The 15201-nt window shown below is 34.6% G+C and overlaps 2 protein-coding genes across 2 annotated transcripts; both read left to right on the forward strand.

The window, feature by feature from the left end:
- The first annotated feature begins 3039 nt into the window (after positions 1-3039).
- LOC142520085 (golgin candidate 5-like) lies at positions 3040-12591 on the forward strand. Its single transcript, XM_075623050.1, has 19 exons — positions 3040-3548; positions 4358-5265; positions 5744-5815; positions 6393-6467; positions 7307-7421; positions 8545-8606; positions 8718-8765; positions 9313-9597; positions 9670-9729; positions 9815-9898; positions 9969-10034; positions 10107-10205; positions 10285-10503; positions 10632-10749; positions 10824-11044; positions 11175-11234; positions 11457-11570; positions 12163-12237; positions 12331-12591. Exons 1-19 carry the CDS (start codon positions 3392-3394, stop codon positions 12364-12366), a joined length of 2874 nt encoding a protein of 957 aa, XP_075479165.1. The 5' UTR covers positions 3040-3391; the 3' UTR covers positions 12367-12591.
- Positions 12592-13472: 881 nt separating this feature from the next.
- LOC142520747 (protein PLANT CADMIUM RESISTANCE 8) lies at positions 13473-14788 on the forward strand. The gene is made up of 4 exons (XM_075623854.1): positions 13473-13702; positions 13795-13866; positions 14184-14396; positions 14559-14788. The coding sequence occupies exons 1-4, from the start codon at positions 13570-13572 to the stop codon at positions 14645-14647; spliced, it is 507 nt and encodes a 168-aa protein (XP_075479969.1). The 5' UTR covers positions 13473-13569; the 3' UTR covers positions 14648-14788.
- Positions 14789-15201: the final 413 nt, after the last annotated feature.

Raw genomic sequence — 15201 nt, forward strand, 5'->3', positions numbered from 1 at the left:
AAATGATGGTGTATCACCGAAAAATGATGATACGACAACATATATTGGTAGAGTGTCTGATCCGATTAATGACTAAAATAAAAAAAAAAATACAAACTAATAGACCAAATATATAAGTTTTCAAGGGGATAATTGCTTCTATTTAATAAAAGGTCCACAGCCAATGAAATAAGTTAAAAAAATAACAACATTTAATAGATAATATATTGGCTCCAATCAACAAACCAAATCAATATCGTTCCCTTGTTCCGATTGTTTGAAGGCTCATTCTACCCTTCGTCGGCAGGTGCTCGTTTCGAACTCGATCGACAGAGCGGTTAAACTCGTTTTAGATCACATATCCATTTTCGCGATAAGAAACAAGGTTTTGATATTATTATCTGTTATATATTAAGGTTGAATTATATATCGTATATGTAATGTAAGCAAATCCAGTCCGTGGATCTCAAGAATGTTTCTCCTTTAATGGATAAATGATGTATGGGTATTTAATTTTGGAATTTAATACAAAAATACTCAGTCGAGCAATTATCTATCAATGTATATAATTAAAATAATAAAATAAAATAGAAATTTTGGAATAATTAATGGAGATATATAATTGGTGGGGGCCATTGTACGTACAAAAAACTAGTGAAGAATGAGTTGTAAAGCTTTGTTGTTTCCATGCAAATTGATCAGCACGACTTTCGTAGGCAGAGGACCGCTGTGTGTGTGGTGGAGGAGGGATGGGATGTACGGCGGTACCGCTGTGGAGGAGAGGCAACCACAAGGCACCGTCAAATTGGACAATATCACAAGACTCGTGTGAAACGATTTTATAAGTCAATTTCGTGATACAAATTTTCAACCCAACTCGATTCATGAAAAAATATTATATTTTTTTTGCTAAAAATATTGTTTTTTATTTTAAGTATTTATCGAGTTGATTAATCTCATGAAAACAGACATGTGAGACATATTATATATATATATGTATGTATGTATATTCTGAATTATAATAATGATACATACGTTTATGCATTTATTGAATAAGGGGGTCTGAAATTTATTATGTGGGAACCTTTGCCTGTCACATTTTTCAGAGAAACGGTGTCATTCTTATCCATCGGCCATCTTTACTACAACAAAAAAATATCCTTAATTTATATAATTTTTATATAAAATATTATTTTTCATTTAAAATATGTATTATGTCAATTCGTTTTATATAGATATATATAAAAGAGCGTCTCACATTAGACATATACTTCTCTATTTTTTTTTAAATAAAATTTATACATATATATAACAATTCCATAATATTATAATTGGTCTAAATAATTCCATGATTTCTTTCATAAATATAATCATACAATTAAATTTATTATTATATAAGAAAATAATAAATGGAAATAGAATCAAGTAAAAAATAAAAATAAAAATAAAAAAAATCTTGTCGACTTGTTGCAAAAAAAAAGCAATTAAATTAGGTGAGAAGGACTAAATGGGACATATAATGTCAAGTAATAAATGATATCAAGGGCGACGGGGTCCATTATTTAGATTATATATGCACATTTCATTCATTTAACTTTTACGTATAAATGCTAAAGTTGTTTGTACGGATTGGTTTAATCAATTATAAATATCGATAACCATTAAAAATATATAACAAAAACTTGTGTGAGACGATCTCACGGATCGTATTTTGTGAGACATATCTCTTATTTGGGTCATCTATAAAAAAGTATTACTTTTTAGACTAAGAATATTATTTTTTACTGTGAATATCGGTAGAGTTGATCCGTCTCACAGATAAAGATTCGTAAGACCGTTTCACAAGAGACCTACTAAAAAAATATATATATATATATATATATATAAATATTGATCATATTTGAAATTTTTAATAAATTAATTATATATAATTATTTTTGGTTTTCAAGTGTGCTAAATGATATTTTCCCCTTTTGTCTCTACAAAGTAAAATGTGAATATGCAATAAATAAAATATTATTTAATAATTTTTTTTCGAACTAATTTTTTTTTAACAAGTTAAATACTACAATGGGCTTTAGAATGGGCCTCGTGAGTGTATAACTAACCCGATGGGCTTTAGTGTAATACTAACCCATACAAATAAATCAAGCCCTTTCAACTTTGTCGCATACTAGACAAAATGGTAATTCGGTGTTTTTGTTTGTTATATTTTAAAAATTGAATTTTAGTTGTTTTATTGACAGTTGATAAATGAAATAGAAAAATATTTAAATAAGAAAAATAAATATTATATGTGGAAAATACTTTAAAATAATTTTTATATTTTTTGAAAGTTTAATAAAGTTATTTATGCTTAATTATTAAAATAGTTATATTATCACATCATTAAATAATAATAATAATATCAAAACAAACTGTAATATCACAAATTTTTTATGAGATCGTTTTTTGACTGTCAATTCTAAGAAAACAGATATCCAACTCAACCTTATACGTGAAAACGTAATACTTTTTTATGTCAAAATTGTCACTTCTCATCATAGATATAGATCGAATAAACTCGTCTCACACATATATATAAATCGAGATAGTCTCACAAAAATTTACTCCTAATAAAATAAAAAAGAATTATATTTGGAAAAATAATTTCATTATATTATAATATCTAGAAACTTATTCGATTACAATCTAATATTTTCTTTTAAAATTATTTTCGATAGTAAGTATGTTTAAAAAAAATATAGTTTTTTACTAAAAATATTTGAATTTGATGAAAATAATAATAATTTTATTAATGTGCAAAAGTTTTTTTCAAATAATTTTAAAATTAATTAATTGCACAATAAAAGTCTTAATCCAAAATATATATAATAAATGAGCAAAAATTTGTGTGAGATGTTTTTACAGATAATATTTTGTGAGATAGATATTTTATTTGAGTCATCTATAAAAATATTATTTTTTATGTTAAAAATATTATTTTTATTATAAAAATCGATAAAATTTACTCGTATCATTGAAAAAAATCGTGAGACGGTGTCTTTCCATTTTAGTCACCCAGACTCTCACAGTTCAACAAACAATTCAGGTCATATATACACCATTATTCATTCTTCCCTGCAAATCCAAATCGAAATCCTAGCTCAGATCAATCCCTTTCATTCCCATTGCAGATCACGGATCTTCAAGGTTTGAAAGCTTCTATCATCTCTCAATCAAACAGTTAATCGTTTCACAAATCTAAAAAATTTGCAAAATTTCGTATTTGAGCTTTTGTTACGAGAAACGAGCTTAATTGAGCACGGGAGTGGTTTTAATGATGGATTTTGATTAATCTGGTAGGGTTTTGTTGCATGTGCGGGGTATGTGATAATTGGTTATCGTTGGATCAAACTGGGTGATTGTGAAAATGGCGTGGTTTAGCGGGAAAGTTTCGTTGGGGAATTTCCCGGATTTTGCAGGGGCGGTGAATAAGCTGAGTGAGAGTGTTAAAAATATCGAGAAGAATTTTGATAGTGCCCTTGGGCTTGAGGAGAAATCAGATGCTACCAGTAGCGGCAGTGAAGGTACCAGTGTTGTTTTCTTTTTGTCGCATGTGGATTCTTCGATATAATAACTTTTGCTCGCCTTGAATTTAGAAATAGAATTTTTGGATGTGATTTACAATGTGCTTTTGATGTTCGTGGAAAAGTTTGAGAATTGCCTAATAATTAAGAATGTCTGGCATCTGCATTCAGTTAAATACTCGTGTGATGTTAGTTAACCGCATACTAATTCACCAAAATGTGTCACGAAACCTAAAGTGATGGGGGATCGGCTAAGCAATTTAGAGCTTGAATAATGCTCCAAAATTTGGAAGTAATGCAGAGTGTGGGGAGATAAGATAAGATGCTTGTTAAAATGTATCCATAGTCCATACCCCAAAATTATGTTTGCTTGTAACACAAAGTCAATATAAAGTGTTAGAGAAACGAGTTTCCTAAATAAATTCGATAGCTTTTGGATCCTAACAAACTTTGAGAGCGCATACTGCTTCTTGCTCATGCCAATTCTATTGCATTGCCTCTGCTCTCATCACAAAATCTTGCGCCAATCAGGGTGTTGACTTGGACGTTGTGACTTTCTAAGTGGCACTCGTCTTGGTCAATACCTTTATCATAATTTTCGGTCCTTCTAGGCATTAAGTGGTTTTTAGGAGCATGATGACTTCTGTCTGTGATTACTATCCATTTATATGTACATGTAGGTAGATTCTTGAAATTTTCTCCTAGTTATAAAGCTCATGAAGGTAATTATAATGCAGTCGTATCTCTATGTTCACCATGGAGCATATGTGCTGATCAAAACAATATTTACTAATAATTCTGCTTTACAGCATCAGGTGCATTATGGCCATCCACGACAGATCGGAAGGCATTATTTGAGCCCATCATGGGATTTATGGGGCAAAAAGGTGAGGGGAGCACTGCTGCATCATTAGAACATCCCAATTCCTTAGAGCCTTCGTCTCCCTTAAAGGATCAAGAAGTTGAGGATGATGGTTCTGCAAACGATTCTGCAGAAGTAGTTAATGAAGAAATTAAAAAAGCAGGTGTAGCTGCAGAACCAGTGGAGGAAATAAAATATAGGAGAAAGGAGCAAAATGATAACATTGATGAAGATCGAGATGAAGAAGAGGGGGTTTTATCTACGACTTTTGTTGAAGCTTCAGAACAAAATCCTGGGCATATACAAACAGAATCTTCAAAAAAACTTCAGGAGAAGGAGAGATCAGAAGAAGAGTCTACGTCTTCTTTGGAGTCAGAACAACCAGCAGCAACAAGTCCTATAGATCAAGTTGAACATACTGCTTCTGTGCCTAAAAAGGAGGATAATAATCAATTGCCTGAGAGAGTAGACGAACAGAAGGCACAAGAAGATGTCGTCGAAGTTTTTTCAGCTCAAGCTCAGGATATGTCACCTGAAGGCCTAATTGAACGCAGAGAATCATCTGCTTCTGATTCTCCTATTAAAAAAACTGGAGATGATTCTGGAGACAACTCGACCATTTTACTGCATACTAATGCCGAGGCATCAGAATCAGCCTTTGAGGCTATTGCTAAACCTTTCACTAAACCATTTGAGTTAAAGCAGCACTCAATGAATGATACTGACGTAAAAGAACGTTTGAGCACTGGAAGCAACTCTTCTGATGTTACTAACTCTGTAGCTGAAGTGGAGAAAGTGAAGAAGGAAATGAAAATGATGGAAACTGCATTGCAAGGAGCTGCTAGACAAGCTCAGGTATTTTAAGTTTTGATGCTTTACCTTGGACTTGAGTACGGCCATTGTGTCTCTCTGCCAGTAGATTTTTTAACATGTAGAAAATAGTGGGGCCTATCTGTTCAAGAGTTGCATCAAAATATAACAGACTTGCTGTCATAGATTTAGTTTTTACTGAGTGAGTCAGAGTGTCTCAGGAAAAGTGCTTAGTTAAACGGGTTTAGTACCGTTACTGTGAGAAGATTGAAGGATTAGATTTCTCTGTTGTTTTACTATATTTTATATTTTTATCATGTTCCTTTGATAGCAATCATGTGGCACGTAGTCGTCAATTGCTGTTCATTGTTTAATCGAACCTTTTATCTATACATAAATTATATAAGGAGCAACAGTAATTTATGATAAGTTTCCTTGTTAAGAGTCATGCTTGTGAGAACCTTTTTTTTCTATAACACTGAAGGAAGTGTGAATCTGATTGTTTTTTGCTGTTTCCTTCCAGGCAAAGGCTGATGAAATTGCAAAGCTGATGAATGAAAATGAGCAGCTAAAAGCTTTGGTTGATGATTTTAGGGTGGGTTCATGCTATATTATTTTATTTTTTTATTGTCCTTTTTCATTTAGATTATAGTCTGATCTGATGGCAGTGACATAGTGGAACTTGTGAAGTTGATGGTTGAACAGTAATTTTAAGATTCAATCATTTGTTTGAACTTCGAATTTTGTTCTCATCTGTTACTCGCTGTTGAAAAGGAACAATATTTGAGTTTTATACCAGCTAAGGAGTTTTATTTTTTGCAAATTGAGAAATGGTTAACCCAAATTTGAATGAAAATAAATTGTTTCACGAAGAAAGAGGGTCTTGGTGGACATGGAAATTTTAAAATTCACTTTTGTAAAATAAAATTAACGTGGATGAAACAATTGAATTCTTTTTTAGGAGAGCATCCAAAATTTTTACTATGAAAATTGGCATTACCACAAATGATTAACAGGATGCTGGAATGTATAAGCTTATATCTCGATCTTTTGTTTGTGCATCTATAGGGACAGATGATATGCCAAGACCCAAATGCTCTCTGATCCATTTTTATTCATAAACATATATACTTGTTTGTATAAAAATTATTAACTGGGGGATTCATTTTCAGAGAAAGACAAATGAAGCCGAAATTGAGTCTCTACGGGAGGAATATCATCAGAGGGTGGCAGCACTTGAGAGAAAGGTACACTCTGCAGGTGCTATTTCTTGTTAAAAATTCAAGCATGAATTGTATAACCTTGGAAGTTCCTTCCAGTAGCTGCATCATCGACTTCATTGAAATATATATATAGCTTCGAAGTACTTTTATGCATTATTTTATCAAACTTACTCGAGTTGTAATATTAACACATGCATGTCCCTTCTACTTGTCAAGCAACTCGAAGTGCTTCCGTGGAACTTTTCTATGTGCTTGTGATTTATTTATTTTTTTTTGTTTTCCCAACTTGTCTGTTTGTTCATGCATTGATGATATCCTGTTTGTTCTAATTGGTGATTGAGAAATGAAAAGCCACAGGTACATGCCTTGATTTTAGGCATTTGGGCAGTGTATATTGCCTTCTTATTGATTTGGCAAACAGCTCGAAATAATTGGTCTGGTCTTGAATGCGCTTTTCATCAATTTGCTTTAATGAGGGCATGTTATCCGTTTTTAACTCTAACCACCCATTCTGGTAATAAATTAGTTTTTCTTTCTTCTCTGGCAAAAGGCAAGCTTGGTGGGAAACTGAAGAATCTTATCAATGATATGAATCTTTATAACTACAAGTAGCAGCGCAGTTTTTTTCAAAAATCAATTTAAATGTAGAATCCTGATGAGTAGGCATACACATTTTTTATCGATTTCTGTTTTAGTTTAAAAGACTGATATCGTACAGGGATGTTAAAATCTCTTCTTGAACAGCGACCAGCGTACTGAATTTTGGCTGATTTATTGAGTTCTTGACTTCAAAAGTGTCTTTATTTGGCCGACTTATTCAGGTTGATGTGATTAATTCGAGTGGTTCACATGTATATTTTCAGGTATATGCTCTTACTAAGGAGAGGGATACACTGCGAAGAGAACAGAGTAAAAAAAGTGATGCTGCTGCTCTTTTGAAGGAAAAGGATGAAATAATCAGCCAAGTGATGGCCGAAGGTGAACAAGCATAACACAGTTCTTATCCAAAAAATAAACCTGCAGTCATGCTATAGTTAACCTACATTTGTCCAATTCAAGTTACTCCATTTTGTATATTAGGGTGATATATTTTAATTGATTTTTTAGCCAAGTAACTCTTTCTTCATTAAGCATCCTGATGTGAGACATGAAGACATGGGCCACATTTAGAAAGCCCCTCTATCACATCAGTATATACCAGAAGAAAGAACAAGTCCATGGGCCTTTCTGGATCAATGTGGCCCATCTCTTCATGTCTCACATCACATTCATCCAAAACAATAAGTTTTTTTTTAAGCAACCCAAAAGTTGTTTGACGTGAAAAAACTGACTGAGAAGTTTGAGGTCATTAGTTTGATGTTTATGATGGTTGATTATTGTTTCAGGATTGTCATAATACCTTTCTAATTTTTTAAAAACAAAAACTTCATTTAGGCAGGATGGTTTGAAAAGATTGTGAGTAACCAGGTTAGAGCTTCTTTGAGCATGGGTAGGATGTGAACTACTTCAAATGGTTTAGATCCATTTTAACAAATTGGAACCGAGGCCGGACCTGAATCAATATTCTCTTGTAAATATATTGGATGTCATTACAGATTCCTTTTTTAAATGTGTGTCGTCTTTGCTGCAGTCATGGATCTTCCACTAATGTGCATTCACTCGAGTAGAAAGCAGTACAGGGGTAGCTAGGATGTGTCTGCGGGGATTCAGGTTCCTGTATAGACTCATGGCACTAGTCAGTGATTAGGCATTAACCAGTGGCTTAATATGCTGTAATTCACGTTTACAAGTAGGAAACGAGGACATATAAACTAAAAGCAGTAAAAAAAATGACAGTGGTAAAGGATGGATTGTCAACACAACCTTAAGCATACTTATTGGCTATGTTCTTTACTGATGAATTGGTTCTGATAATTTACTTTGAACAGCTGATTTGTTTTGCCATTACATGGTCTTGGCATAAAACAAAATTCAAAATTTACTAGGAAGACTTTTTTCCTGTAGAAAACTTATATTTCATGTTTGTCCTCTTGACTTGTATGGATCCTCAAATTTTAGGCTGAAAAGTGATACTATTTTCCCCATTCTATGATGACTTTAGGTGAAGAGCTCTCAAAAAAGCAAGCTGCTCAGGAATCTCAAATTAGAAAGTTAAGGTCACAGGTATGCACATCTATAATGATCAATATTTTATATTCGAGCCTGATATCATTGTTAAATTTTTAACATGAGTCTGTTCTATTTTACCTTCATCTTTACTTTCCTGGAAGCTAGATCAGAGAACTTGAGGAAGAGAAGAAAGGATTGCTTACCAAACTGCAGGTAGATCTTTTTCCCCTGTATTTGGTTTGATTCGAGCACAGATTCTTGACTGCACTATATCATTCCTTTCACGATTTTCCCTTCTGCATTTATTTTGCACACTTCAAGATGATTCAGCTGCGTGTTCATTTTTATCCTCTCTCCAAGGTAATCAGGTCTTGGATCTCTATCATGTTGACATTTTCCATTGAAACTGCAAACCCCTGCTCCGTAGAACCTGATTACTTTTCCACTTTCATTGGCAATTAGCATTGATGTTCACGATTGTTATAGTAAGAATAGTGGTAGAAGTACCCAGGCTTGACTTTGATGCATGTTATCTCTAGGTTTTGACAGCTATTTTAATGGTGTTTGGCTGTGGTCATTCATATATTCAAATGCTTTTTCTCTTCTCCATAATATAATGATGCTCATTCTTTCATCACTCATGGAAGTTGGATACCTAATTATACAATCTTTTGCTTTTACTGTTTCTTTTTTTGGGATTTTGTGCCTTTTGTTTTTGCTAGCCTTTGAAATTTACGATGATATGTTGAGTTATGCTCAGGTAGAAGAGAACAAAGTAGAAAGCATGAAAAGAGATAAGGCAGAAACTGAAAAATTGCTTCAAGAAACAGTGGAGAAACACCAAGCTGAACTTGCAACTCAAAAGGAATACTACACTGATGCACTGAACGCAGCAAAGGAAGCTGAAGCGTTAGCAGAGGCGCGTGCAAACACTGAAGCAAGAACTGAACTAGAAAGTCGTCTAAGAGAGGCCGAAGACCGCGAAAGTATGCTAGTTCAAACACTTGAAGAATTAAGGCAAACTCTGAGCAGAAAAGAGCAGCAGGTTATTTTTGTGATATATTAAATTTCTAATTTACGTATTAATTCTACGAAAGCATCTGTCATCCTGTTGCAGGCAGTTTTTAGAGAAGAAATGCTTCGCAGCGACATTGAGGATCTTCAAAAGCGATATCAAGTAGTATTTTCCCTTCGATGCAATATCTTTTCTTTGAAATTAAGTTTTTGATTTTTTGTTGTCATACAAAATTGTTTGTTCCTAGGCAAGTGAGCGAAGGTGCGAGGAGTTAATTACACAAGTCCCTGAATCTACTAGGCCTCTTTTAAGGCAGATTGAAGCTATTCAGGTTCGATAGTGTTATTTCTTGGTTTTTGTTTGGTTATACTTCACTGCTATGCTTTGACCATTGACTATAGGAAACTGCTGCTAGAAGGGCTGAAGCTTGGGCTGCTGTTGAAAGATCATTAAACTCACGACTTCAGGTCTCTATTGGAACTTATTCTCTTATTTGGCATTTTAGACATCTAATGACATCTTGATTATTAACTGCGCAGGAAGCAGAAGCCAAAGCTGCAGCAGCAGAGGAAAAAGAGCTTTCTATCAATGAACGTCTAACACAAACTCTTTCACGGATAAATGTTCTTGAAGCTCAGGTTTTTAATGATTTTACTTAAATTTGTTATTGATATAAGTCTTACTTTAGTGATCGTGTATGCCATGAATATTTTGTAGTTATCATGCCTGAGAGCGGAGCAGACACAGCTAACGAGATCTCTTGAGAAGGAGAGACAGAGGGCAGCTGAAAATAGGCAGGAATATCTTGCTTTAAAGGAGGAATCTGACACTCGTGAAGGCCGTGTTAAACAGCTTGAAGAAGAAATTAGTGAACTCAGGAGAAAACACAAGGATGACTTGCATGAAGCATTGATGCATCAAGAGTTTCTGCAACAGGTAGCGTGCATGATTTTGTTTTCCCATTCATTTCAGCCAAATGTTTGTCCACACCATTAATCTTTTCATGTTATAGTTCTATGAATAATCCCCTAGTTTATTGAGTAAGTTCATTAATAATGTCACAGGAACTGGAGAGAGAAAAGGCTACTCGTTTGGAACAGGAAAGGGCTGCTCGCCTTCCATCTTCTGTTGTACCTGATCAAATCCTCATAGCAAGACAAAAATCAGCTGCATTTGAAAACGGTTCTTCATCTCCCACGTGTTCTATTGATTCGCATGTTTATCCTCTTGCTGCATATGATAATCTACCTTAACAGGAAACTTGTCTCGTAAGATTTCAAGTGCAAGCAGCTTGAGCAGTATGGAAGAAAGCTATTTTCTGCAATCAACTTTGGACTCGTCTGAGAATTTCGCTGAACGTAGAAGTGTTGTAGAAGGTACCATGAGTCCATATTATATGAAGAGTGTGACATCAAGTACTTTTGAAGCTGCCCTACGCCAAAAGGAGGGGGAGCTTGCGTCTTATATGTCTAGATTGGTTAGTTTCTGACTCATTGAAATTAATTTACTCAAATTCGTGGAGTAACCCTTGGAGACGATTCTTGCATCCCAACATTGCTCATGTTTATGTTACAAGTGCCATAATCATGGTTTCTTATTCTCTTCAGGCATCTATGGAATCTATTCGCGACTCTCTTGCCGAGGAGTTGGTTAAAATGACTGCACAGGTAGATTTGTGGGCTTTCTCACCCCCTGGACACCTAGAGGATATATGCCTCTTTTTTTTTTCTCATGCTACCTACTTGGTTTGCATGTTGCAATATCACAAATATATATGCTACTTTAGGAAATTTAACTGTGACAACTATTCAAGTATGATATTAGCGCTCTCCATTTCTAATTTCTATGATGGTACATATTTACCTATTGATTTGCCGTACATGTTGCAGTGTGAAAAGTTACAGGCAGAAGCAGCTACTCTTCCTGGAATACGAGCAGAACTAGAAGCACTAAGACAAAGACACTCTGCAGCACTGGAATTGATGGGGGAGCGTGATGAAGAGGTAGTTCATTTTCTCCTTCTTAGCCGAAATTTTTAAAACGTTGGCATTACTGCATTAGAATTAACTTGGTAAAGTCTAGGAAATAGCCCTCTGCTTAACAATGCTGTGGTGGTTATATCTTACCTTCCTCACATCTCTCGATGGTGATCTTCGACCCAAGGATTTTGTTGGGGTGAAGGGAAGAACTATTAAACATGAAATTTTAAAATTGTCATATGAGGAGGTGAGTTAATGTACTTTTGTTTGTCGAACCGAGATTTTAGGAATAATTGAACATGACTTCTGAAATTTCTTCAGTGAGAGGTGTTGAGTGACTGTCCTTGCTTACAACAGTGTCCTCTCTTCAAGGTTCCGCTCCTTCCTCCCAATAGATACCCCCGAGCACAGCTGCATGGGGTATACCTTTTCCTTTTTCCCCAGTCTCTGGTTATAGTTAACAACAGAAAGCAACCAAAAGAATATTAACTTCAAAGCATGCACGCCCTTGATCCGTGCAATACTGACCAAAACTGCCTAGAGTTCGAGCTTGTTAAATACTCTGGTTTTTATTAGCTGTTCAGTTCTAACCCGTAAAACTGGATATTATGTGAAGTTGGAAGAGCTTCGTGCCGATATTGCAGATGTAAAAGAGATGTACAGAGAGCAAGTAAACTTACTTGTGAATAAGGTACAAAGTTAATATTTTCCAAAGATGTTTACATCCGGTAATGATAATTTCAATTAATCGCACGAAGTTGAAAGAAATTGAGTCTTTTCGCAGATTCAAACTTTGGGTTCGTCTGTTGGCGTTGCCTGATATTTCATGTTCTTTGGCAACAGAAGGGGCCTCTCACGCATCAACTAAAAGTATTGTAATTTTATAGTTTACTGTTGTATAGCAGGGGTGCTATTGCTGGAACCCCCGAGGAACCCACCCCAGAAAGAGAGAGTTTTAGCATGTTTCTTTTCCAGATTTTCGAAATTAATTTCAACGTGAAAGAAATTGATGACCTTAGTTGCTTTTGCTGAAATTTGAGTTCGAGGTTTCACACCAAATATTAATTAATCAAGCGTGTCCGTAATTTTGATAGAGTTGCATTGATTTTAAGTTGACCACGTATCGAGGAGGAAAAAATTGTAGTTATTATTCAAGTTTTAGTTTTCATATTCTTCGACTTAGCTTTGGTAAAGCCCTCTCACTTTTTTCTCAAGTACTTGGATTATCTTATGGTACATTTATCTCTTTATGATATGATCAAATGTATCGGAATAGAAAGAAATGTTCTCGAAGTGGCATAGACTAACATGTAATCATTGGCTAAAGATTTGCTTTGAATGCACTTAAATAATTTTATCCAATACACTTTTAATTCTTTGGCTCAACGTGTTTCATTTAGATCTAGCCGGAATTTGCCTATCTAGCCCAAAAACATACAATATGTTATTATGTGACATACATTTTCTTTTCTTTTCTTTTCTTTTTACGAAGTGGGCAACTGGAAAATCTTGCAATTTATAAAAATCCAGTGAAGAAATTAAACGTAAGATCTTTGACGTGAAGGCTGCAAATTAAGACTTGGGTACCGGTGGATAATATGAATGAGATCTTTGCTAATTCGTGCACATGCATTTAAATGAAGTCTACACTCAACTAGCCTAACACGACAAAATATAATTGCAAAGTAATTCAGTGTGCATCGGCTTTATATGCTAAATACATTTTGACTTTACATCACGACAAAATCTTCCTCCAAGGTTTGTGTACGTTTACGCGTTAATACGAAGAAAAAAATAGTGGTTGAATTTGGAAATTCCAGTTGTAAAATAATTGACCTTTCCTAGTTTCCAATGCCCACTACTAAGTTTCCCTTCCCTTTCCTTTCCTTTCCTTTCCTCTGTGTGTGTGTGTGTGTGTGTGTGAGTGTGTCTATATATGTATTAAAAAGATTACAAATTATAAACAAGTTAAAGATCAGCTTGATTCTTGAATAGAATTACCAAAGCTTGAAAATTGTTGGAAATGGTTAGAGTGGAGAACCCACCTCAACAGGAGCCGACCTTTCATCCTCAAAATTATCAGACAGGACAACCCGCATTCGTTGGACTCCCATGGAGCACTCAATTGTTCGATTGCCATTTGGATCAAACTAATGGTAATTTTAGTCATTTTTCTTACTTAATATTCTTTTTAAGTTCATTTGCTCCACTTTTTTAGATACTTACCACGCAAGACTTGTTTTTGCAGCTATCATGACAGCATTTCTTCCCTGCGTGACATTCGGACAGATAGCAGAAGTCATGGATCAAGGAGAACTCAGTAAACCCTCATATTCTAATGCTTAATTCACATGCATGCTCTTATTTTCCTTGTCCATTTCGAACTTCTTATAGTATTTTGAGGCATCTGATCAAGAATTCATATTTCCATGATTTCTCTTACACTGTCCGGTCCCCGGAAGATGTAACTTCATTGAGCTGTTCCCATAATAATACACCTTTCTCATCGATAATTTATGACGACGGGCTAGATTCTACTTTCTTAGCTCAAACTTTCTCCGGGTTTCAAAGATGATAATCCTTTATTTCTTGATTATTTATCTTGATCTAACAGCTTGAGGGAATGAATGATTGCAGCTTGTCCGATGGGAAGTTTCATATATCTGTTAATGATGCCTGCTTTATGTTCCCAATGGCTGATGGGGGCAAAGTACAGAAATAAACTAAGGGCAAGATATCATCTAGTAGAAGCTCCATATCAAGATGTGATTTCTCACATTTTTTGCGCATGTTGTTCTCTTTGTCAAGAGTATAGAGAGCTCAAGATTAGAGGTCTCGATCCCTCACAAGGTATATATATGTATATATATATATATATATATATATATATGATATTTGTGACATGTATAGATCAGTATATTACCAACATCTTCTCAAATTTTAACATTATATTTCTTCACTACACCGACTTATGGGAAAACTAAGGTTTATTTTTTTGGGTATTATTTGCAGGATGGAATGGAATCCTTGCTCAAATGGAAATGCAACGCATAAACCAGACGATGAACACTCCTCCACCAGCTCAAAATATGTCCACTTAAGAACAAACGAATCTCGAATTTTCAATCTTACGAGCTCTCGTGTGTTTCTATTTTTTTTCCCCTTTCATGGCATGTATGTTCATGATAGTTATTTATTTGTCTAGTGTGTTCAATAAATGCAAAACAAGCGATCGACGCACACTCGTTGCATCTTATTTGTGTCGCTCAACGATATAATATGTTGAAAAAGTTGATTAATTCATTATCATTTACGTCTACTAACACGTAAAGAACCGTGATTCGAGCGAATCATTTTCGATTTTATGCTAAAAAATTTAGACAATATTTTTGTTTCTTGAAATTTTCTAGCACTTCACTTTCTATACTTGAAATATGAACCACATATTATGTTGGGTTGGGCTTAATTTGGGTGTGTGAGCCCAAATTCGTACTCTGAACCATCATCCTTTAGGCCCAATATTGTGTCTTTGTTGGACCTTTCTTAATATATTTTCTTTGCCATAATGAAAGTGGACTGGCCCGACCAATTAGTCCTACACCTTGGCTTCCACAAGAAAGGAACCGATATGATATGTCATTTCAAATAAATATTC

The sequence above is a fragment of the Primulina tabacum genome, chromosome 12, assembly GCF_025594145.1.
Source record: "Primulina tabacum isolate GXHZ01 chromosome 12, ASM2559414v2, whole genome shotgun sequence".
Lineage (NCBI taxonomy): Eukaryota > Viridiplantae > Streptophyta > Magnoliopsida > Lamiales > Gesneriaceae > Primulina > Primulina tabacum.